Source organism: Brachyistius frenatus, unplaced genomic scaffold (genome assembly GCF_029030835.1).
Source record: "Brachyistius frenatus isolate BFR_SWC_R1_liver_20210118 unplaced genomic scaffold, ASM2903083v1 Contig_10, whole genome shotgun sequence".
NCBI classification, from domain to species: domain Eukaryota; kingdom Metazoa; phylum Chordata; class Actinopteri; family Embiotocidae; genus Brachyistius; species Brachyistius frenatus.
This window is the reverse complement of record NW_027210609.1, coordinates 2,761,026-2,786,888: the sequence shown is the minus strand read 5'-3', so window position 1 is coordinate 2,786,888 and position 25,863 is coordinate 2,761,026. Positions and strand designations below refer to the sequence as shown.

The window sequence follows — 25,863 nt, the reverse complement described above, 5'->3', positions numbered from 1 at the left end:
AGCTCACAGACCATCCATGGATTTATGGTTGGAACGACCCAACTGAGATTTGGTAAAGAAAATGCACTGTGAAGGACACATATGGACTCCGTATAGCACACTGAGTTCAAAAGCATTTCAGTGCCACTTCTGTCATAAATATGCTGTTGTTGCTGGGCTGTATTTCAAGGAAGGTAGCTGTAACCAAGACAAAAATAGCTGTTGTTGTTAACGATAATAGGGGTTACCTAGTACTTGAATCTCAGTTTCAGCATTGCACCAGTCATTTAACTGTTTCGCTTACTGTTTTTATGGATCCGGTATTTTTGATACTTTATATTAGTATATTTATTTGGGTAAATAAACAAATAATCAAGGATTCAGTAATTCTCTACCAGAATTCAAAATGTAAAAAAAAAAAAAAAAAAAGTGTTAGGGGCTTCATAGTTTTAAAGGTTTTGTTTTGGCCATGGTCCTTGCAGTTTATTTTTGTGCCGCTAGCCATAGTTGCAAAACCAAATAATTTAAATGTGCTTTGAAGAGCCAGGCCAAATGCTGACACCTTCATTCTTTCCATTTCTGCACGTTTTTTTCCCACCCTGTTGTTTTGAGACGGCCCCTAACTCGTTGTCGCTGGTTCGGTACGCAGATGGTGCCAATTTCTAACTTTCCGGTGACCACCCCCGTAAAAACGGTCTCGTAGCTCCACGTCTTACATTTACAGATCACTCAACTTGTAAACATTTCACCACTATGTTGTTCAGTTTGTGACTTCACCCGCTGAAACCGACGGTAAGGGGGACGTACCAAAAACAACACTTCCTGGTGACTATATGATTTCTTGCTTCTTCCCGTTTTCTACGAAATGAAAAGAAACGGCGCGTACAGGTTTTTGTCAGTTTTCTCCTGCTTCGTCGTCTGCGCGTTCTTGTTCATGTTTTGGTTCTTTATATTTTACTCGATGGTGCTTGCACCATAAAGCAGCTAAGCTAAAGGGAGGGGCTTACTCACCCACAGTGCATTGCGTTGTTGACAAGTCCCGCGGTCACGTGATCCACGCCACCAGGAAGCAAGAATTCATGGTAAGTGCACAACGCCTGTTGTAGCTCGTCATATGAAGTAGTGTGTGTGTGTGTGTCTTGTGTGAAGCTAGACTGATTTATCTGGTCTGTAACACAGTTGTGTCGCATCTTGTGATTTATTTCCTCTTTGATTCTCGTCGTGTTTAATCTGTTAAAGCTGATGGTTCCTCTGTGCTGATCAGACTCAACAGTGACTGAATGGTGGTAAAATAAATAAAAAACAATTAAATAAGTAAGAAAGAAAACATTAACTCACATGTAAAGCATGAAACTTCCTAAATATTAAAGAAAGGTATCCAATGGTTAGAGGTCTTTATTGTGCCACAGTTTGAGTTCACTTTGCATTTTGGATTTCTGTGAACACCTAAACCTGTCAAACCAGCCTACATCCAAACCAGTTGACTGGTTGATGTCCTGAAGACGGTAAAGCAACTAGAGTATAAATAACTGTTGCTTTACACTTTGATAAGTCAGAAGTACAGACAGGTGGCCATCAAACGTTAGCACATAGCCTGAACAAAATATCTTGGTATAGTTTATTTATTCTGACACACAACACAGAACCCAAAGTACTGACGGATGAATTCACGGCAAAAGGAAGTAAAAGGAACGAGTTGTCCATGCTTAGTGATAGTCCATCAAATGCTTTGGGGCTTGTCATGAGACTAAGGAGGCTGTAGCTCAGATGATGAGCGAGTTGCCCACTAATTGTTAAATTGGTTCAATCCCTCCTGTCCACAGGCAAGGCACTGAACCCTGAGTTGTTCCCAATGGCAGGCAAGCACCTTACATGGCAGCTGTGTCGCCACTGGTGTGAGTGTAAATAGGAAACTGATGAAAAAAAAAGATTAGTCTCTTCCTCTTGTTTGCATGTTTGCATTGTGGCTCCGAAAAGTCTCTTCTCTTTTCTCTCTTATTTGCAAGTGATTCCTTTTTGTTTTGCTTTCCGCATCTAATTGACGACTCCCCTGTGTCCTTATCTTGTGACCTGCAAATCTAATCAATAATATCATACGAAAGCAGATACAAAGGAATTGGGGGTGACTGTTAATTGTTTGTCAACTGTATAAAAGCTGCCCTACGGAGGAGTGACGGGGAGCACTGCTGGACACCTCTCTTTGAGGGGGCATGTATTTGCTCCTTCTTGCGAGAATAAATATCCGATATGTTTGATTTTGAACCAAGCCTCTGAGTAATTTTTCTAACAGAAACAATGTTTTTAAATTGTTTTGTCCGCCGCTAAGGTAATATAAGATTACATAAGTGCACATTTGTTATACAGTAGGTGAAGGTACATATTTACATTGCCCAAAATCACACTTTTTTCACAAAGCAATTTACAATATGTAAAAAAAAAACCATCAAAGAACTTTACTGTAGCCAATCACCTTGCAGGGGCAGCTCTCCCAACATTGGTGTGTGTGTGTGTGTGTGTGTGTGTGTGTGTGTGTGTGTGTGTGTGTGTGTGTGTGTGTGTGTGTGTGTGTGTGTGTGTGAATGGGTGAATGAGAGGTACAATTGGAAAGCGCTTTGTCCTCTAAGGTCAAAAAGCGCAGTGTTAGTGCAGTCCATTAACCACGCTTTTACTTTTTACTTGTGTTAAGACTGTTAGTCAGGAGATGTGATTGTGAATTTGACTCTCCCACTCTGTGCGTGTCGAAGTTATTTCTGAGTATAGCACTTGCAAGTGTTTTTCAACCTACAGCTCTTTCATCTCACACCTTTTAGAACTTGGCTGCCTGGCCTGTCAGTGAAGTTGTGATGGCGTCAGACATCAGTGAAGCGTCGTCGTCCACTGCAGACCTGAAGCTGCAGTTTGCTCCCTTCAGCAGTGCTCTGGAGGCAGGTTTCTGGCACCAGCTTACTCAGAAGAAACTCAATGACTACAGACTGGATGAGAGTCCCAAATGTATCAAAGGATACTACTACAATGGTGAGTAGTGTGGTTACACAGTGTCATTATAAAGAGCCCTGTGGAAACACTTGGGTTAATATTCAATAAAAAAAATGTTTCATCTGCATTTACATGTGATAGGTGATCCAGTTGGTTTGCCTACTCGTCTAACTTTGGAGTTCAGTGCATTTGATATGTAAGTACGATGCAGAATGTTGTGTGCACAAACAGTACCCTCGTCCTTTGTTTTTCTGCTGCTATTGAGTCTTAAAATGCACAGTGCTATATGCAAATTTGGCAGCTGTCACAGAGATGATTTGCGTATTACCTTCTATATGAGGACAAAAATGAACCTTTACGCTCAACTATGTTTTAATTTACAAAATATAGCACATTGGTAACATCAATTGTGTTACAGAGGTCGCTGTGTTTATCACACTGAAGGCACACAGTTTGATACAAAGGTGTAATATATTTTTCTGTTAGTGATGGTCCAACCCCGGCTCGTTGCTGTCCAGCTGTTGGAACACTGTACAACACCAACACACTTGATGCTTTTAAGACAGCCGATAAGAAGGCTCTGCTGGAGAAAGAGGCCAAAGAGGTAAAAGACATCCAAAGGGAATTTATTTAGACACAAACACGTATTCACAGACATCTGGTGGACAATATCTGTTAAATAGACCGATTGCAATTCCTCATCTCCTTTTGCTGTGTAGATATGGGAGGCTATACAGTCTGGGGCTGCATTGAAGGACCCGTCTATCCTCTCCAGATTTCTTCTGCTGACCTTTGCAGTACGTATATATACTATCAAGTAAATGTGTTACTTGTATTTAAAAATGACTATATGCATGACTGTTTTTCTTTCTTTTTGCTGAATTTTTAAGTCCCCTGTTTTGACCATCTTTCTGCAGGATTTGAAGAAGTACCACTTCTACTACTGGTTCTGCTTCCCTGCACTTTGTTTCCCAGAAGGAATAAAGATCATCCAAGAGCCGTCCGTCCTAGAAGAAGTTTTCTCAGCAAAACAGGTTGGCTTTTTAAAAGTCATTGTCCAACATGCACAGTGAAAACTTTAAAGTTATCCTGTTTTCCTCTTTTAAACTAGGAGTTTTTGAATACCATTTATTAAAATATTGGTGAAAATCCAAGTGTTGATGCTCAGTATAAATTGTAAACATAAAATTTGCAGCTGTGCTACTTATATACTGTTTTCAAATGGCATTTTATATTTTCCTAAAAATTTGATTTTTATTTCCATTGAAGTCTCTTTCCATAGACCATCCTAATGTTTCTAACCTCTAATAAAAAAAAACGGGTTGGTTAACTTCATGCAACTCGCAACCATTTTCTTTAAATGCATTTTTTTATGTCTAATACTCTGTATGTTATATAATGAAGTGAAGTCAATGGTTACCTCTCAGATGTGTCCATTTGACTTGTAGATTAATGCAAATATTTAATTCATATTTGTTGGTGTCGTTCTGATGTACCTTTGGAAAGCGCACAATTAATTTTCCAATATGTTGGTGCAGTTTTTAAGCTGAGTATTGCTTTATATATAATTGGTAGTTGTATACCGAATAGGTCAAATTCAAACAAGACAACATTGTTTATGGTGCTTGAAAAATACTCACAGTAAAAATTGACATATTCTGCCAATTACAATAGTTTTAAAAGCAGTGTTTTGTGAGTGTATATTATCACTTATATCCCAGAGGATGTCGGACACAGTACAGCGCTTTCTATAAATATTGCTAATCAATTACTTCTCTCTCAGATCGCAGCCCTGCAGGAGGCCTATGATGGGCTGTGTATCAAAAGAGGGACCACTGCAGTTCCTTACTTCCTAATGAAGTACACAGATGTCGCTGTTCAGATGGCTCCACTCGGGGACTGGGAGACATTTTTCACAGATAATAAGAAGGTAGTTGGGTTAAGACAATTTTATCTATACATTAAAAAAAAAAAAAAAATCAAAAAAAAATCCTGAATTTACATAATTACTATAGGTTTGTATTAAGTATATATATATATATATATATATATATATATATAATAAATATAAATATTTATCATATAAATATATATATTTACTTGTTTATTACATTTATTAGATTAGAATCTTGTGTACTATACATGTAAAAACACGCTCACTTTATTTTTTTTTCCTAGGTCACTGTGGGTGTCTATGATCCGTGTACTCTGTCTCAACATCCGGGCTGGCCTCTGAGAAATCTACTGGTCCTCTTAGCTAACCAATGGTAAATCATACTTCTGTGTCTGTCTGTGCTGCGAAAAGATGAGGAAGTTCACTAGAGGACCATTGTTGTAGGTCCTCACTATGAAACTGAAATAACTTTCAAAAACACTATTAAGGTTTCCACTTCAAACTGATTAACTGATTTCCTGACCCTGAAGTGTAGGGAGCAGAAACCCTCGTGTTACCATGGATACAAAACTGAAAAAGGACAGTATTGTTTCAATAGCTTTGAATCATTTCAGGAAATTTGGACTAAATTTATCTGTTTTGCACTCAGACTGTAAAATAGCTGTTTGGCTGCTGCTCAGTCGCTGAGGTGTCGTAAGAGTTTTGCAAGTTTGAGATAAATTCTAGTTATTACACTGCTTCATGGATGACAGTACTTGCTTAAAGAAACATGACAGCAGCTTTTAAGATTGAGCCATTTGTCTATAAAGCCGATGAACAATGAGGTCCATCGTTCCAACGCAACACGACCATAAAATAAGAGACCCAGCTGCTGTTGTTTACAGAGGATGTGTAAAGATGTCAGGTGGGAATGAACATGTGGAAGAGTTATAAATTAGGGCAAGGAGGGCATTTATAGCATGGGTTGAGTCTGGTAGAGAGAGACACAGTCCTTCAAACAAGCTTCAATATATTAAAAGGAATAAGAACACTGAGGTCTGACTCATTTGCAAGAAAGTTGCAAAATGATAAATAACTGTAAAGCAGCTTAACGGCCAAATATTGATGGGCTAAGTGGTTCAGATACATTTTCTTAGTTGTGGGAAAAACTTTATTATGATGTTTTTAATTGTATCAAAAGAAACACGTTTATAGTTGGCATCAAGGAGAAGAGTGAGGTGGTTATTAGCCCTCAAGAAGTCCTCGATGCAATGTGAAAGCTAACGGATAACAACAGATAATATAACTGCTGAACACTTAAAACTTGCGATTTAAAAAAACGTTATCCCCTGCTGGCTGGCTTTTTACTTCATGGTCTATTACTATTCTATCTATTTTATTAGTGCCTGTCATTGAAAATAAAGCCGGTAAACTAATCTGTTTAAAGAAATACAGGTTTATAGCTTGTGCTAGAGTTTTGGAGAGAACTGTTCTGTTTAGGCCAGAACAATATATCTCAAATACTCATCAGTTTGTCTTTAAACATCAATGCTGCACTGATTTGTATATTTTTGCCTAAAATTAAATCTTGGATAAAGATAGTAGGTACATTTTCTGTTGTTTTATTGAGTTTGCAAACCATGAAAAATGATTTAGTAAATTGTTTCTAAGAAAGGTTTCTGGATTCCTTGTGAGAATCTTGGTTTTCTGGTAAAATGGGGAAATGCTGTACCTGCCCCTTTTGTGTGTGTGTAACGGAGTTTAAAACGGTGGTATCCTATCTGCTCTTTTTTTTTATGTGATATTTATACAAATGATTTGTCAGTGCAGTTAAATGGAAGTGACACAGTTTATGGCTGGTAGTTCTCTCTGTAGCTACCTTATATATGCAGATGATTCTGCGTCTGTATAGTGCTGGTCTTCAACAAGCAATGAGAGACTGTTCACATTGTGGTATAGATTTTGACATCAAATATTATGCAAATTATACAAAATATTGTGATTATTAGAAGTAAGGAGGACCGCAAATTTTAATTTTCAGAAATGTGCAATAAAATGAAATATTCAGGTCGTTACATAACCTGTGATCTTTCAGTAGATAAGGATATTATAGAAGGTGTCGCAATTTATGAGTTCAAGCAAATATGTTGGCTCATAAATTTTATATGGGTATAGTGACTGTCACTCTCTTCAAAGCTTCCTCTGAACCTGTGGTGTTGCTTCAAAATAAGCAGTTTGCAGAGACTCGGTGTCTTGCAATAAGAGTGTGAAGCTGCTGCTGAAAGCTCAGAGAAACTGATGTAGGTGTAACCACCTGCTTGGCTGTAATATCATATCTTGTACATGGATGTGTAGTTTTATTTAAATCTGCATATGGCATTACTTTCACTTTAACCAGTCCTGAACAGAGCTCAGGCAGGTCTACGAAGTGGAGCCAGTGGCATTTGTCTCTGTATTTAAATGTCTGATCATTGTGGAATGGTATAATTTATATTCTTATTTCTTTTTTTCATTATTTCATTGTTCAACAGACTCCCCATTAGCTACCTCCTTAATACGTCTAAGTTCAATTTAATTGTAATGATATCATTGCTAATTTTATCCACCTAAACCTTTCCAATATCATCCCCAATTCCCAGAACTTTACAACATTTGTCTTTTACTCTTATGTGTGAATGTATGTAAATGATGCGTTGGATTATTAAGCTCCTTATTTTTTGTGAAATGAACCATGCAGTTAGCCAGTCTAGGTCAAGGACAATGGCTGGTTTGTTAACCCATGCCAGTGATACATACAGCAGCTGCTGTCTGTGGACACCACAGCCAACATTGTGTAAACATACGTGACATGCATCGTATTTGCAGCAGCTTGAAACTTGTGAATCCTATGAAAACATTTTTGAACCAGCCACTGATTGCTGTGTATTCTCAATACTAATGTTCTTAAAAACCTTAGTTCTTTTTTTCATAGCTACCATGTGTTCGTGTATTGAGGAGCAACAGGAAGCAGGATATTCGGAGAGATTTATTTGTTACTCCTATTATTAAATGCTGTCTGGTCTTCACATCAAAGTGTGACGCATAAATGAAACACATCACTGAGCTTCAGAGATTTCAGTGCATTGTGATGTTACAGCTCATGAATTGCTCAACAAACTGACTTAAGTTATTGCAGAAATGATGGTGCTGTGCGGAAACTTGTATGTTTACAGAAGGAATATTTCAGTGCTACAGGGAGGAGTCAGTGCAGGTTATCAGATTTATTACTTGACATTTAATCCAAGAATCCTTCAGTCAATTCAAATATTTACACAATGATAAAAAGTACACGACAGGCATTACAGGTGTCACTTGAGACATTTTAATTTCATGTCAGCTGGTATTATTATTAATATGACATCACATGCAGGAGTTTTGTTCTTGTGAAACAGGTAATATGGCAAAGACACTTCTATTTTAATTTCCAAAAACTAAAGCATTATAGCAGAGGAACAAGAGCAACCAATGGTCGACATGTATAAATGAAAGGATGCAATTTGCTATTGATGAAGTACCTGCTTTTCCTACAGTGACTCTGTAAACTACAGTAACTATCAAGAAGGTTCTGCTTTTTATTTTCCCACAGCTTTTCATTGAATGGCTCTTCCAAAACACATTAAATCAAAGTCAAAATGGAAATATGTAAACTTAAGAGCCGATATCGCAGAACAGCGTTTGGATTTTGACAAAAACACAACGCCAGACATGTTGATAATTGTTCTGAAGGGATTTTAAGAAATGACAAGTAACTAACAGTCTCCCCAAGCTGATCTTGAGAATGTCTGAAAATGAATAAAAACATTGTTACATTTCTGTTATTTTGCAAAATTATTATCTGAGAATGTCAGCACTATATTTCAGCTGACGTTGTATTTCCGTTTGTTGAAACAGTTTGGATGAGCTGTATACTCCTCAGAGTTCAACTCATTTTTTGTCACACTTTTTTGTTCGACAGCTTAGTTTTCCCCTGGCATTAATTCTGGTATTTCAAAATGATCTTTATTGCATAAATAAAGAAATTCCAATGTTTAGCAATAGTGTCCTTTGACATCAGTGGCTTATCAGCTGCACATACAAGGATAAGCCTTCATGCCCTGCAGTTTCAGACTGATTTCATTATATATACTTCACCAATCTTAACTACACTTTCTCTCAGTGTTATACATTAACTGTTGATACAGGCGTAGATGAGAGAAGATAGGATTGCAGTGAAGCCGTGATGTCTTGTTTATTCAGTCATTTCACTAGAATTTGATTGTGTAATCTGACTCGGTCATTTAGCACCATATTAGGGAAAATGTTTTGGTCCGTTGACATAGGTTGATAAAAATGTCAAGAGTGCTCATTCATGTGTTTACTTTCTTCAATTAGAGTGAGAGAGACATTACTGCATGTTCAGTTGTATTTCATTATTACTGAGATTTTAATAGTCGCATTTTTTGGAAAAAAAAAAGTGTGTGTTTTTGTGCGTGTGTCAGGGGCTCTAAGGTCAGCACAGTGGAGTTGCTGTGTTTTCGGGACAGAACTCTGCAGGGAAGCCGCTCCATGCAGCACAGTGTCATCTTCCAGGTCAAACTACCCGAACTTCCCAGTAATTCAGGTAATCTGTCTCTTAATGTGTGTCTGTGTTTGTGTGGGTATACTTCTGTTTGTGCACTTAACATTGTGTACCATGTCTGTGTGCGCGCTGATATGTGTCTGATGTGTTCGTCTGAATGTGTGTTCTTGCACTTGTGTGACTTTATTGTCACTGATATGAGCCCACAGTTTTAGGCCACTTTTCACTGAGACTATCTGCTTCCTTTTTAAGCCACAGTAATCTCAGAAAGTGTTGCCATTATTCCTTTATCTGCTGAATAAGGGAGGAAAGTAATTTAAATGGTAATGGGAGTATGGGAAAGGGAGTAGCTCTGTGATGGTTTTTGTTGAGTTCAGGTGATGTGTCTTTGTTTACCTCATTCAACCTCTCCAGCACATCTTAGCTTTTAATTAACTCCTAGAGGATATATGCATGAAAGAAAAATCAATTTAGCTATTTTGTTTGGTTTTGCATGGACAAATCAGGTATTGTTTTCAAAGAGATTAACGAATCCACCATGGCCCAACTTTTCAGATCCGCCAGGCTCAGCTGAACCACTGTCTGAATGCTTAAATGAGAGGGCAAAGATAATAATGCCCTGACTGCGTAAATTAACATCCACACATCTCATTCGAAAAGAGAAATTAAATTGTGTTAAACTAATATTTTTCCACTCACTGTTTATTTTATGCTGCATTACACAGATATACGCATGCATTTAGTGGCTACATCTAAATAGCAAAAAGTAAACAAGGAGTCCTGCATCAGTGTCCAATGTAGCAATACAACTGTGTGAAAGTGCTGCTAAAACAAGAACAAAAGGAATAGAATAAAGAAACCTGTTATCCTTCCACTTAACATTATGACTGGTATGAATGGATAAGGTACTAATATCTTTAGCTTCAGATTATACTATTACAACCATGTAATGTTATTAACCAGATTTGAATTTACATAATTGAAGTACTCTAAAAGTATGACTCATATTAATTGTAAGGTTGAAATTATTCATTGTAAGGTATAGATTAAAATAATTTGTTGTACTTGGCAATATATAAGGTTTTGAATGAGACAGTGCTCAGTTTTTGTTTGTATCTCTTTGTGCACTGGTTTTTGTTTGCCACAGGAGAACTTGTTGTAATTGAAGCGGTCCAAATAAATCCACTATGAGGTTGACTTGCTGTCAATAGATTTCATAGCACTGTTTCTTGAGGACCAAATAGAAAAATAATCATTTTATTTGTAAGTATGTTACATTCATGTTTTTAAATTTGATGTAAGTGAGAAGTACGTTTTTGCAAACAGAGTGCAGCCACACGACTTCACCGTTGTCCTGTCAACGGTTTCCATGTTTCTCTCGTTGCTGAAGGGAAATTTTACTTTACTCTGTTAAGATTTTTATTTCATTTTAATTTTTTTTCATAGCATGTCCTAAGAGTGTAGGTTGGGAGAAGAACCCAAAGGGGGCCATGGGACCCAGGATGGTCAACCTCAGTGAATGCATGGACCCTAAAAGGTAAAATACATGATACAGATGTGTTGAAGTGTCAGTGTGTGACCTTAGATTGTTGATAAAAAGTGCGTGACTGGACTTCGCCGGCCCATAACTGTTCAAATTTGTTGCTGCTGACATTCAAACTGTGTATATTCTGAAATAAACATTGAGGTCAATGTAGGTCTTCAGCTGTCTCACTGGACTGTCTCCAGGCTCGCAGAGTCATCAGTGGACCTGAACCTGAAGCTAATGAGGTGGAGGCTGGTTCCTTCCCTGGACCTGGACAAAGTGGTCAGCACAAAGTGTCTTCTTCTGGGCGCGGGGACGCTGGGCTGCAATGTGGCTAGGACTCTCATGGTAAGAGTGGAAAACCAAATAGATTGGTGGACAAACTAATAAAGTTAAACTGGAATTTGGCACACAGTTTTGACAGTTTGAAAAATTATATTTCAAATCATGGATTCCAATTTTTGTTCAAAGATGCTGCATCGAGTTTTTTTTAACCACATGTATTGGTCATATCTGATGCAGTAGCAGGTCGTACAGACTGTCTACGTTCTTGCTTACTACATTAGTGTGACCCAAACAGTAACTTATTTGACTGCTGACAGAAGTGCTCCTGAGTCAGTGCTATGCCTCTATATTCATGAGGGTCTATGACACGGGCAAACTGTCAGAAATTGACAGCGGCGTTTTTGAGACAACGATAGTAGCACGAAATAAAAATGTTTTGTTCTGTGCACAATGTTTTCCACTATCTCCTACCAGCAAGTAAGGTCAACAAAATTTAAATACAGTTTAGTGAGAATGACACTTTGAATTTTCCCACATTACCCCAAAACTGTATCAGCAAAGTGATTTAAGTAGGAGCTCAACATGTTGGAACAACCTTGATGCAAAGATAAAATCATAATTGTACTCCTGAAGGAAGCAGCATTTACCAACCTACCTTGACCATGCTGTCATATATTAAATATTTTAAATCTCTCATTTTGGATCCATACCAAAAAAGTGGCATGTTCTTTGCAATAAATAAAGATGCAGTGAAACAATTAAAACATGCTGCTTCCTATGTGCTTTAGACTGTGACATCAGAGAAAAAAAACACATTAACTGATGTATATATGAGTGTTGAACATTTTTCATTGTACATGTGGGCGCTACTGGCATTCACAAAGAGAAATCAGAAGTAATAGGTCAGAATCTCATCTAACTTTAATGTCTCAGCAAATGGAAGCTCAGCTATTTATAAGTGAGCCAACTGTCCATGAACTTTCAGAAACCACTGCTGTTACATTGCATTACATTACATTTCATTTAGCTGACGCTTTTATCCAAAGCGACTTACAATAAGTGCATTTCAACCATGAGGGTACAAAACCCAGAACTGTTCATGCCTCTTCAAAACATGCAGTTCTTTATTGTTAAGTGTCTCTTCTGTAGATTAAGCATAATCTTTTCAAGATAAACAGAACAGATAACCTTCCCCTGAACTGATCTGCTGTTAAAACTTCCTCTGAATTATTTTAAGCTTGTTTTCTTTGATTTATGACATCTCATATTTCATTATATATTACCAGATTAATTTGCAAAAGATTAGATTTTCTCTGCTGGCCTACTTTTTTTGTTTAAATATTTTGAAACAATTTTTAAAAGGTATAATGCGCCTTTGAATTCACGTCTGTGTCCTCTATTGTTCATAGAGCACTCTCTCAGACAGTTTTTCAGTCAGTGTTGGAAAAACTAAATTCCCTGGTCATTTAAAGTCTGGCAAGAATTTGTGTTCACAGAAAATTATATTGATGAAAAGCATTTCGACTAGAACAATAAGGTTGTCTCGGCCTGAACACTTATGCATCCATTATTTTGGAATTAAACTTGAATGTCACTAAGTAATAACTTTGAAGTGCACATGGGGCGCACTACCTCACTCATTGCCACTGAAGCTGCTTAAAGTGCCACTTGGGTCAATTTGCATGTCATTAAATAACAGCTACGTATTTCAAATTAATGTGGTAGAAAAGATGAACCAGGTTTGTTTCCTTCGTTCTCCAGGGATGGGGAGTGAGACACATCACATTTGTAGACAATGCAAAGATCTCGTACTCCAATCCGGTTCGGCAGCCGCTCTACGAGTTTGAGGACTGTCTTGGAGGAGGGAAGGCCAAAGCCATAGCAGCTGTTGACCGACTTACCAAAATCTTTCCTGGTGTGGTGAGTCAAATTATAATGCTCCAATTTTGAATATGACACCTCTGTCACTCCTCATTTGTGAGAATCAAATTATTGATTTTTTTTTTCCCCCAGGAAACCTGTGATGGTGACATCTCGTTATCAGTCCTCTTTACTTTTTCTCAAGTTGAGAAATATAAAAGTTTTTTTTTTCCTTTATGCAGGAGCTTTGGCAAAATGTAATCACTGTAAAAATGCATTACCATTATAGTATGACTGGTCAGATCTGAGGTGTGCTCACCAAATGATGGAAAAAAATGAAGAGTTGTGTTATCTGCAGATTTAATTCTGCCGGTTTCATTACTTTGCTGACTAATGCGTGCTCTGTGGGGAGATATCTTGATATATAAGCAAATTAAAAAGCAGTTAAACACCCACAGCATGGCTCTGTTTTGCTGTGAAAGACAGCAGCCTTTATTATGAGGCTACTTGGAAATGCAAAAAAACTAAATGCATATTTATAAAGTGAATCATGTGTACACCCGTGTATGTGTACGCATTTCATTATAAGATGATTAACGTTACTTCTGCCTGCCTCCCAAGATACGCTGTATCTTGTTTGTTAGATCTGTAGCAAAACCGAAATGTAAAAATGACAAATTGATCGGGAGTAGCAGTAACTTCTGGTGTCACTGCTGGTTGCTTGGTAATCTCGATGGCAAACTCTACCTTTAACCATTTGGTCACCTTTTCAGATGTATTTCAGGATTCCATGTGTGGTCTGGACCCCTGGTTGTGGGTCTCTTATAATAGCCAGGATTAAAATGGCAAGGGATGCTCGATCAATTGAATGAAGTGAATTGAGGCATCACCTTGGAGTGGAATGAACTCGGACTGTTCAGATCCTTTTTCAGATGTCAGATGAAGACTTACCAAGAGTTCTGTTTTGGAAACCAGAGCACAGCCTCTGTAATGAACTGTTTGCAATCTCAGCTTCTCGTCAGCTTGTGATTTTTGAATAAACTGACTAAAAGCAGACATCTCGGTACTCTCATGTCCCCAGTCTCCTCTTCTGTCACATCACAGTCTGATCCTTGAAATGAGATTTAAGCCTCAGTTTAAGATATTGATTTGCATAACTTGCAATCATGACTCAGTAATAGGTTGTTCCTCAAATGAAATGCAATAGCCTGGGGTAATATTGTCAAGAAGACCTGCTCTTTAAAAATGGACTCTTCCCATAAATACAATTGATGACTGTCTTGTCATCAACCATGTCCAAGTCTCTCACTCTGCCCTCCTTTATTCTTCTGGGAACAAAGTAGAGAATGAAATAACTGATGTACAGCACCTGATGGATGGCTCTGTGCTGTCATGATAGCTCTAGACACTTAGGTTGTCTGCCCTGGACACTACTTGCATCTGTACCTGCTCCTATTTTTATCAGTATGGGTGTTTGCCCGTTTCCTTCTCCTTCTTGCTTTTGTTGTTTCTACAAACACAGGGGCATCAGGTGCCAGGTCGAGAGATAGAAAGAAATGTGAGTGCAGAAAGGGAGCCGAAAGCACAGAAATACATTAGTTGAACTGTGTTCATCAAAGTCACAATGTTGCTGCTTAGCAACACTTATGTCAAAGTAAAGTGTGAATTCAGGACTTGGTGAACAGCTCCCACTCCTGAAATGTGAAGCGATAAGGCTTGACATCCACTGATTCAGTAAAAGTGGCATTTCTTCTTGCAAAAATATCCCACTTCATCTATGGCCTTTTCTGTCCCTCTCTTGACTACAAAATTACTCTTGACATTTCCATTTGCCTCATGGTTGAATATCCAGCCCCTGGAGATAGACGTAGCAATATAAATTTGGCATTGGACAACAAAAGACTTTAAGTGACTGAACCCCCAGAGGCTCAGTCTCACATATTACATTTTACCTTGCCATGTTTTTGAAAGGACTTTTAGAAACGACGATTTAAGGGCTTTCTTTTCATTTACTGTTCACGTATACTGGAGATCTAAATCCACTGTGGTCCCTATTTTTTATGATATATGTGTCAGTCAGCAGCCAGCAGAGCAAAAATACATACAGTATTTGACCATACATAAAGATCATTTCTGTGTTGGAAATTTCCTACAGCCTAAAAGCATTTTCTATTAAAGGGACCTGTTGGATATAAAATCTGGAAAGATGTGAAGATTACTCTGATTACAGTGTAGCCCCTGATCTTTGTGCCAAACTATATGTATTTAGTAAAGAACTATATTAATTAAAATGTGCTGCTTTAAAGAGTGACTGACCACCCCCTGAAAAAAATTAAACCTTTTAATTTTGATGCTTTAGACCAAACACAGGACAAAGTATAGCTTAAGGACCATCTCAATCTGGCCAGTAAAGTCCATAAAAAAAACAACAACACAAAATTAAAAGGATAAAAGGCAGCATCATGTTGATGAATCTTAAGGCGAATGATAACAATGAGTCTGTACTGCTATTCAACTTGATTCCAACACAGAGTCCGTCACTGTCCACATTTAGATTGGACTAAAATAGACCGGAAGTCAACTCTTGCTCACCTGAAGTGAAAAATTAGTTACGTTAGTGATTGTGATGTCAGAATAAATGCTTATAAGAGAAAAGTTTATTTTGAAAGTTACTGTACGTTTTTGACCAAGAGTGAACATTTTAATGTAAATATTTCACCACAAGTGTCTGTTCGAAGGCAGTATGTTTGATATGATGCCAAGAGAGTATTATAGTGTTAAAGGACTACAACATATTTAGACCAAAAATACTAACCCTGCCACAAACGTTTTTCTTCATTCATTGATGTGAGCATGTACACTAGTGGTAAATATACAATTTTGATAATTGCAAAACAATTTGCCTTGACTCCATATTTCTGACATAATGTGTTTCATCAGTGACCTACACAGTATGCAGTGGTGCATATCAGACAACTGGCAAGATGTAGACTAATTTAAAAGTTGCATTTAAGCGGATTGCTTTATGCAAGTAATCTTTCCATTGTAACCTCTGAGTTCACCAGATTGACAGATACAGCTTATTTTTTTAAACAAGCATTACATTACATTACATTTCATTTAGCTGACGCTTTTATCCAAAGCGACTTACAATAAGTGCATTTCAACCATGAGGGTACAAAACCCAGAACAACAGGAATCAAGGAAATACAGTTTCTTCAAGAAAGCCAAACTACAAAGTGCTATCAGTAAGTGCCATTTTAAGTGCTACTAAAGTTCTACTGTTCAAGGTAAAGTTGGGAAGAGGTGTGTTTTTAGTTTGCGGCGGAAGATGTACAGAGTTTCAGCTGTCCTGATGTCGGTGGGGAGCTCATTCCACCATTTAGGAGCCAGGACAGCAAACAGTCGTGATTTTGTAGAGTGTTTAGCTCGCAGTGAGGGAGCAACAAGCCGATCGGTAGAAGCAGAGCGGAGGGAGCGGGCTGGGATGTCGGGTTGGACCATGTCCTGGATGTAGACTGGACCCGATCTGTTCGCAGCACGGTACGCAAGTACCAATGTTTTTGAAACAAGCAGCCAAATAGCCTATTGTAAAGCAATCTGTCATGTCTACCAAATTAATTTAGCTCAATATAATTCAGCACCATGTGTTCCATGATTTAATTCAATTGTCCAACGTGTTGCCCTCTGCTTGCTTTATTCAAGTCAAGTCAAGTCAATTTTATTTATATAGTGCCAAATCACAACACAGGTTATAACAGAACGTTACAACATCATACAGAGGAACCCAACAATTCAACAATTCCCACATAAGCTTTTTTTTTTTTTTTTATTTATTTTATTTTTTTAAATCAATCTGTGAAAATGTAACATTTGCAAATACCCCATTTAAAACAAAATTATTCATACCAACAATTGTACTTTGTTGCTCATACAAAAGAAGGATGATTATGAATACCCCAGGGATTTGTAAAGTCTACATGGGTACATGGGCTTGTAGCAGTGTCCTGTTTTTTTCAACCTCTTTGACACTGTGTTTTTCTTCCTTTTGCAGAATGCAGAGGGTTATAATATGAGCATCCCCATGCCTGGCCACCCAGTGAATTTCTCTCAGGCTACTCTCTCCCAGGCCCAGAAGGAAGTCGAGCAGCTGGAGAAGCTCATTTCAGAGCATGATGTGGTGTTCTTACTGATGGATACGAGGGAGAGCCGCTGGCTGCCTACTGTAATAGCTGCCAGCAAGAGGAAGGTAGGAGGGAACGGTACATGATGTACAACGACAGTAACGCACCAGTGGGGTTGGGTTAGCAGGTGGTGGAGCAATTAAAGCTCCCCTTACAATATTTTGCATATGAAGAATGAATGAGCTCATGACAGGCGATGTGAAAGTGGACATCTGCAATGAAGTACACATGAGAAATGATCATTAAAGCTGCTGCAGTGTGGCGCAGTGTCACAGCTCATGTTAACCTCTTTTGTTGCCACAGAAAAATTATGTTTTAAAAAACAAAACACTCATTAATCTACTGACCAGCAGCAGTTAACAGATGGAGTTAGAAACTAGCTGGTGAACAAAATCAACCATCAAGCACATATATGCTGCCTTTAAATGAGCTCGTGTTTACACTTTTTACAAGAAGAGTGCTGAGGTCCGAGGTCGTAATTATCACAAGATAGAGCTAATACAGTGGTGAAAAGAGGTGGTGAAAGAAGGAAGCAAGAGGAGAGCCACGGGACTCAGATGGGGAGCCACTTCCTTCAGAAAGGACCCTTTGGAGAGAGGGCCGAGAAGCCACACTTTTGGCCCTAGCCAAGAAAACGTGCCCAGACTCAAGGAAATAGCAACTTCATAGATATGTTAGCTGCAGATAGTATCAGGGAGGCGTCCCTGTTCACTGCCCTGCCATCAGGAAATGTTGCTAGATAAGGGAAGAGACATCCATTAGTGGTGGTCAGTGATGAGCATGCAGCAACCCAGATGGTCCCCGATGGAGGTGCTGGAGGTGTAAAGCCTCGCAGGTTCAACTCCTGCCTGTTAAGATTCAATTTTTTTTTCAATTTGCGTTTCACATGATGAAGCTAAGTAAAAAAAAAATAGTTTCAAATACAAATGTGTTATGTCCTTGATTGGTCTGTAATGATGCATTGTGGTCACCTAGAATATGCCTGTTTTATGCACTTTATTATTTTAATAGTATTTTGATGGTGGTACTGAGGCAAATTAAGGAAATTGAGACAATAGATTTCAACAGATTTGCTTGCTCAAGGGTTACATTAGACCACGAGCCATTGTGCTGCACTGTCAGGAGACATGAATTACTTTTTTACATTGATCTTGTTTCACTTCCTTTATGCTTGAATCTGAAATTGGGAATTCCTTTCCCTTTTCTTCCAGGAAACTGAAATTGCTTCATAATATTGGGCACATTTTCTTTTTACCAGTTTTGTATTTCATTAGTTGCCAGGCAACATTAGATTTATTGAACATTATGTCAATAACTCAGTGGTAACACTGATGCAACCTCTATATTGTTGAGTTTTTTTTTTCTGGACTGCTGATTAAGGTTTCATCATCTACGACTTAGCTGAATGTTTTTTTTTTTTAGCCATTTGTGCCGTGGGGGTGTTTCAGACTGCACTGCTAATTAGCAACATTTCTTTGAACCGTTTCTCTGAGAGTTATGATGCTTTCAACATTTTAAAAAGCCTATTGATGTTGTATTCCATTGCTTTTCTGAAATGATTCAATACATTGTAGGGCTGTCTGTGTAAAGCAAGCCATTTGGTTCATTTGATTTGGTTGAAATGTGCTGTGTTAGTTCAGGAGGAATTTAAAATGTCCCTAATCAAGCCAACGTTTTTTTTTTTTTTAAATCGTTTATTACCACTGCTTTGTAATAATCACAATTACGATGAAGCACCCCGATTGTTATCTTTCACTCATCAGCTTGTGGTGAATGCTGCTTTGGGCTTTGACACGTTTGTTGTGATGCGCCATGGCCTGAAGAAACCTCCCGTCAGCCAGAGTGTTTCCGCAGGAGCAGACTCCTCCCCTTCCTGCTCCTCGACTTCCTCTTCATCCTCCACGCCGGGCCGTTCTGCACCCTCCATCCCAGGATCCTCTCTGTTCTCCAACATCCCTGGATACAAGCTGGGCTGCTACTTCTGCAATGACGTTGTGGCACCGGGAGATGTGAGGAAAACACACAGGCATACACTCAAACTCACTTAATGCACTCAAAATTAACACGCATGACAACGAAAGCATTTAAGAATATGCACGCAACAGGTTGGATTCTTTGAGATGTTCTCTCTCTTGATAGATGCATTGTTTTTACTAACAATGGATTAAATTACTACTTGATGTGATCTGTTTTAGCTCTCAAAATCCCACTGTGTACTTTTTTTCAGGAGTTGATGGAAACCAAAACGAGAGTGAATTTTGAACTTAAATATGTTGAGTAGCAAGAAACACGATTCCATATGAATATTGCTCTGTGGAACTGTTGCAAAGATATTATCAATGATTAGTTTAAAGGTTGTTTTACTGCCCCCCAAGTTAAGAAAAAAAATCTATTGATGCAGTTTTAAATTGCAGGTTTTAGCCCAATGATTGAGATTAATTTTACATTCACTAGGAGTAACATTTAAATTGTCACAGGCTGCATAGTTGCGACATTAAAAAAGAAGGGAAGAAACATGACACAACCTTTCCACTTGTGTGAAAATCACACGTCTTTCACCTCCCACATTCTGCCTGTGTTCCCTAACAATCTTTGTTTTTCTCTGTGGTCTTTTTCTCTCTCATGACCTTTTGATATGAGTAATGTATAAAGACCATTCACTGGCTATTAAAGTCCACCGCCAATTGTTGGGAACTTGTTCCATTCAGTTCTGAATTCTCCTATAAAAGCTATGTGGCTCTGGCTCACAGTCACAGATTGTAGGAATATTAACATTTAAATTATGGGCTCAGCATGCTCTCACTGAATTCTAAATGCAGATATGAGTTTAACTTTGGTAAATTAATTAATAGAAAGTTGTAAAATAATATAATGAGAGCATTTTTTTAAATGTGTGGATGCCTTAAGTTTACCTTTCCATTTTGTTGACTTGTTGATCCAGCCAAGTCCACAGTGTAATATCCTGACCAGTAGTGGTCGTCGTCGTAGTAGTAGATGAAATGCCATGCAGTTTGGTACAGACATTATCGGTCCATCCATCTATCCATCCATTAACTGCATTGTGGAAAGGCTGGTGCCTTTTTCACTGATTGACACTGAACCACAGGTTGCCACTCAAGGACAGAGCTACATTAATGGTCCCATTTATAAACATAATATGGCATTACTAAAAGTCCATAGTCAATGTGTGGCAAACAGTCTGCAATCAAAACCTTGGCCACTTTGGATAAGAACATCAGCTAAAACCCATTTGATTGGTGGTAACCTCCAAAGTTTCTGCTCTCCACTTTTCGCCTTGCACTGGAGGAAATCCACTTGATTTTAATGTGTTGAATTTTGGGTTTCTGCATTGATGTCAGGATGTGATTCCTCATATTGATGTCATTAGTATTTTACTATTGCCAGCTGTTAATGCCATTGTTATATTTTGTTGTAAATAGTCAACCAGGGATCGGACCCTGGATCAGCAGTGCACAGTCAGCAGACCAGGCCTCGCCATGATTGCTGGAGCCCTGGCTGTTGAAATGATGGTGTCCATTCTACAGCACAGTGAAGGGTAAGCACAATAAAAGCTATATTGCCGCATTATTAGGAATTATGCTGTAAGGAATAACTTTGTGGACTTACAGTCTGTTCTGTAGCTTGTGTCTCTGATCTGTAGCCGCTGGAGTTTATCTGTGCAGTGTCGCTCAGTCACGTCTTTTTTCACGTGTGCTTCTTCCCTCAGGTTCCCTATTTCTGGGATAACCACCTCTTAGCATGGTGCTAAAAAAATACCCCCTGCTTAGAAAAAGGTTTTATGTCACACTGCAAACAACTTGCTTTTAGTTTTTTTCCCCCAGCGGGCTCCACATTTTAATCTTTATCTTTATAAAACGTCCTAGCTAGCACTTTTAGGAGGCAGGCGCTCACATACTTTCATGAGAAACTGTGATTACTAGTAGCTCTCGGAAGTGCTCTAGTCAAAGCTTTGCCCTACCTCACCAGGGGCTTAAAACTAAGGGAGATGTTTCCAGCACTGCTGCAGAGATCTTACCGCACTGTAGGTAATATCTGTAATTTGGCTGTGGCACAGATCCCATCCCCCACCCCTTCCTTTTCTTATTTTTATGCTTCAAAAGCTCTAAAACTGATCTTCAGCCAGCTTTAATGTTCGCTTGGCAATCTGTACTCGCTCAATTTTTTTTCTAGACACAGATGGGGATGTTTTCATGCCTATTAGGTGTGCAGTCATGTATGTGGGTGTGCCTTTGTGAAAATGGACTAGTCTGTGCCTTTTTCAGTATGAATCATACTAAAGTGGCTGCTTGCTCAGCATGGTAAGACAGGCATTTTCTCTCAGAATGTTATGAGACATTATAAGCTGCTCCAGAGATGTGTATTTTTCTGTCCTGGATAAAAAAAAACCTTAAAAAGCAATGGAGAATGGAGAGTTTTCATGTGCTTTCTGTACCCATTTGGTTGTGTAGTTCCTTCCTTTACACTAAGATCTGCCCCTCTTGCATTGGCCCTGTCAGAGTCCTTGTTTTTCACTTTATAGCTGTATTTATTTCATTCTTTATAACCCCTATTCCGCCATCTCTTTATCCCCTTGAAGTCCCTTAGCTAGCTTTCATATGCAATCTTACCTTGTAACAAGCATGGGCTTTGGAAACATAGGCACATAAGGATTAATGTTGCAGCTGCTTGACAGACATTTCTGACTTTGCAAAACCACTGTCAGCTCAGTGGGAGACGTGGTATTCTCATTATTGTTATCCACAGAGTACAATCTTTTAAACCTGTCTAAATGTTCTGGAAAGCAGAAGCTCTCACATGAAAAATTTAATATTTTGTAACACTCAAGCAACCACGATCTCTAAGTGCTCCAATAGGTTACCAAATTCGGTGTCATGTATTGGTACAATTTCATTTACAGTGTGGGTTTGCTACAGTTCTGTGTCATAAATGAATCAGCATGCATTAATATACATACTTTTCTGTTACACATAAATTGTGTGATGTTGTGGGATTTGTTTTTTAGGGGACACGTACTGCAATTTTTAAAAAGGCTTTAAAGTTACACAAGTTATCATTACAGTTATGTGGAAAAAGAATAATTAATACAAATTTGTCTTTTTTCTCTGTCTCCAGTGGCTATGCAGTGGCCAGCAGCAGTGACGACAGAATGAATGAACCTCCCACCTCCCTGGGTCTCGTGCCACATCAGGTCAGACACACAAACTCAAACGTAATCACATTCATAAAATTTGTGTTTAATGCTAAGAACTCTCTGTGCTATACCCATACACTGTGGTGTTACAGTACTGGTGCTCGGAGCGACAAAAAAGGACCAAAAAATGATTTTACCAAATGGGTCACATTTAATAGACCTATAAAAAGTAAACAACATTATACTGCATATTAAATAAAATTCAATTCCAATTATATATTCCCATTAAGAAGGCGGAGTGGTGTTTCTAGTGATGAACAGAGTGCTTTATGGTGATTTGAGCACGTTCCAAACGTACAGTTGAGCAATCAGATTGCTGGGTCGGAACTACTTGTTGTATAATGGAGTATAGAAGATGACTGCATGTCTGAGTGTTTCAGGATTGAGCACATCAAGAACAGGTCATGTTTTAATCATGTTCTACAAGTAAAAAGGGTAGCTTTTGTCACTGACGTTGTGTACTGCTGCATATTTGCTTAAATAGCACCTTACTGAAAATGAGACGGCTACAACAGTTGTTTGTATGGAAGCTGTGACCTGTTTTGAAGTTGTATTTAGTGGTAATTTGTCCACCTTCATTTAAATATATGTAGTAACCACATTTTTACATCTGATGTTTTTTGCACTGCATTGCACAAACGTTTCTGTTCTGGACATTTTAATGGTTGCCTCGTGTGTTTAAAAGAGTAAGAATCCCATTTACTGAGACAGGAAGAGATTTTATTGCACGCAAACTTCAGCTTTCTATTGCATTATCTATAATAATGAATTGTATTCAGTGCTTTTTACATTTTTAGGCTCAGGGTGCAGGATAAAGTCTTGTGGCTTGCCACAACAGAAAATGACTAGACTTGAATTAGCTGCTGTCATATTGACCAAATCCGATTCCATCTCATAGATCAAGAAAACACAGCAGTTGAGGTCAGACAAGACTTAATGGAAACAGTGGGAAGACCATAATTAAACACATACGGATAATCAACGGGTTGGTTGCAGCAGGTGATACTCCCAGTAGAACTGTGGAGAAGAAAGTGTGCGTGTGCGGATATGGACCTTTGTGTAGCAATTTTCCTATGGTCTGTCTTCGGACATTGTCTTTGAGCATGACTTAATTTTTGCCCTAGACAGTTTTGTGGAGTTGTTTTAAACGGGTCTGTGTGTTTTTATAAAGATCGTTTGCCCCAAAAACCTTGGATGGATATGAGGTTGGATTTATAAAGATAGTGGCACGAGAAGAGCAATTAACCTTTCTTCAAAGCTAGTGTATTTCTTTCATGAATGTATGATTGGATTTGATTGAAAAAAAATTCAAAAAATATAAGTATTGTCAGGTCACATATAGTGAGGTCAGAGGCAAGACTCTGCTCTTTCAGTAATTACCAAGAACAAAAACATAATATTCGTAAGATTAACTAAAAAGTTCATTGTTGTCAAAGACCTGGATGCAGCCCAACTGAAAATGCATGTAAATGGTACAACCTAAGTTTTCCAAGACTGCTTTGCCAAACAGAATTTTTTTTATAAGCACAGTTAATGTCACTGAAATAATAATTATATACTATGGGCTTGGGGGAAGGGTATAGTCACTTAATAGAGGAAGACCTGACCAAACTGTGACCCTTAGCCAAGTAACTGCCTTATCTCAACACCCCCATTTGCATCATCATCAATATTGTGGCATTTGCTTGGCACCTCTGCTGCTCGTGGTATTTCGCCTCAATAACCCATCGAAAAATGGCAGGCAAATGTGGTGTGTTTGTGTACAGATAGAGACAGACAAAGGGTGAGATAATGATGAGAAAAAAAGAAAGAGAGAAACCTAAAGTAACTAATCCACATGAGGAAGGAGTGAATGTGTGTGTTTCCAGTGTTTGTATATATCGCGCCTGTTCCACCAGCAATCTCGGCTGCAGTTTTGGAGTTTGGGGCTGCCGGCTGTTTTTTCTGTGGTGCCACAGTGACAGCTTGTGGTGACATAGAAAAACTACACAATATCTTACTTGTAGCCAACTGAACAAGTGAGTGCAAGTATATCAACATTTTTAATCGCTATAAGCTTTTTTTCACTTGTGAGTGTAGGATAATTGCAGCTGGAATTTTTTTTATTTTGGTCTTAAAAAAAAATAATTCAGTCTGTCTCCCTGAAATTCATTACATAGTTATCTTTGAAATCAATGGGAATTTTGTCTGCTTGTTTTTGGGTACATTTGCGTGTCTGAACCCAAACTAAATTGAATGATCAACACTAACGGACAACAGAAACCTTTTGTAGGTGTTAAGTAACAGCCAATAAAACAGTGCACTTTTATACGGACCCATGCCAAGTCAAATCAAATGAATTTATCTGGCCCAATATCACAAGTCATAGATTTGCCTCATGGGGCTTCACAGTCTGAGCGGCAAACCACACTCCTCCGACCCTCAGTTCAGATGCTCAAACAAACCTTTAAAAGGGAAAATGGATGATTTATTTTATTTTTTTCAATAAATGTAATATGGATGAAAAGAAAGAAAAAAAATTATAAATAAACTGTAAACATGTATGAAAAGTATGATGTAGGAGGAAAGTAAGGCGCCTTCTAGGGGCCACCAAACACGCACATTGACTAGACATATACTTTCAAAGCTGTAAATGTTCATTGTCAGTGTGAACCGTTTGTAGGCAGCAATAGGCTTTACCTTCTTAAATAATACAGGTCTCATAGGCAGTGCTTGAATGACTATTCATTTCCATTTTCCATCATTTCCAAATAAAACTGGACGTCTGTACTCAGTATGCTCTCTATAAAGGCTGTGTAATATTATGTAGAGCTTATTGTCTGTTCAGGTCCATCTCACTTGTTGCAGCTCACCCATTGGTCGGACTCGCTCATCAGCCTTTCATTTGTTCCTCATTCACTGGACATGTTATCTCTAACATTTCTCTTGACACAATAATGTTATAATCACACCTCCTGCTTATTGCAGTTAGATTATCTTCCTTGTTGTTCCTGTTTTTTTTATTCTCCTTTGCCTGTCCTTGAATGTGCCACCTTAATTGAAATGTTAAGCATGGAGATGAAAAGATAGAAAAATACTGGAAGGGAATAAAGAAAAGGAAATGTGCTGTGAAGATGTAATAAAGTGATTTTAAAAGCACTGCACCAATTGTACTTCACTTTCAGGCATACAGTTTCAAGCTGATAGCCTTCAGTTACCACAGAGTTGGGGTTAGTGAAAAGTTGGCTCCATAAAGAAAAAGTAAAATCGGGGTGCTTGAATATGTCATGACGTTTGCACCCAAACATCCAAGCCAGGAATTAAAAGCTTTTAATTTCCACCCTATGCACAATAATTGGTCGTAAATATATTTGTCCATTTCACCACCAGATA

General features: G+C 38.3%; 2 protein-coding genes across 2 annotated transcripts in view; both read left to right on the top strand.

Moving 5' to 3' along the window:
- The window catches only part of hrh1 (histamine receptor H1), a 117,251-nt gene that overhangs the window by 7,344 nt on the left and 84,044 nt on the right, over window positions 1-25,863 (top strand). The window lies entirely within an intron of this gene.
- Window positions 577-25,863, top strand: part of atg7 (ATG7 autophagy related 7 homolog (S. cerevisiae)) — a 61,453-nt gene continuing 36,166 nt past the window's right edge. Inside the window, exons 1-16 of the mRNA XM_069690899.1 lie at window positions 577-1,061; window positions 2,783-2,994; window positions 3,097-3,151; window positions 3,442-3,559; window positions 3,675-3,752; window positions 3,873-3,989; window positions 4,739-4,885; window positions 5,134-5,222; window positions 9,346-9,467; window positions 10,872-10,962; window positions 11,154-11,298; window positions 12,997-13,155; window positions 17,150-17,344; window positions 19,043-19,288; window positions 20,720-20,835; window positions 22,413-22,488. Of these exons, the coding sequence (XP_069547000.1) occupies window positions 2,823-2,994; window positions 3,097-3,151; window positions 3,442-3,559; window positions 3,675-3,752; window positions 3,873-3,989; window positions 4,739-4,885; window positions 5,134-5,222; window positions 9,346-9,467; window positions 10,872-10,962; window positions 11,154-11,298; window positions 12,997-13,155; window positions 17,150-17,344; window positions 19,043-19,288; window positions 20,720-20,835; window positions 22,413-22,488 (1,926 nt within the window). The 5' untranslated portion in view covers window positions 577-1,061; window positions 2,783-2,822. The remainder of the gene's footprint in view (window positions 1,062-2,782; window positions 2,995-3,096; window positions 3,152-3,441; window positions 3,560-3,674; window positions 3,753-3,872; window positions 3,990-4,738; window positions 4,886-5,133; window positions 5,223-9,345; window positions 9,468-10,871; window positions 10,963-11,153; window positions 11,299-12,996; window positions 13,156-17,149; window positions 17,345-19,042; window positions 19,289-20,719; window positions 20,836-22,412; window positions 22,489-25,863) is intronic.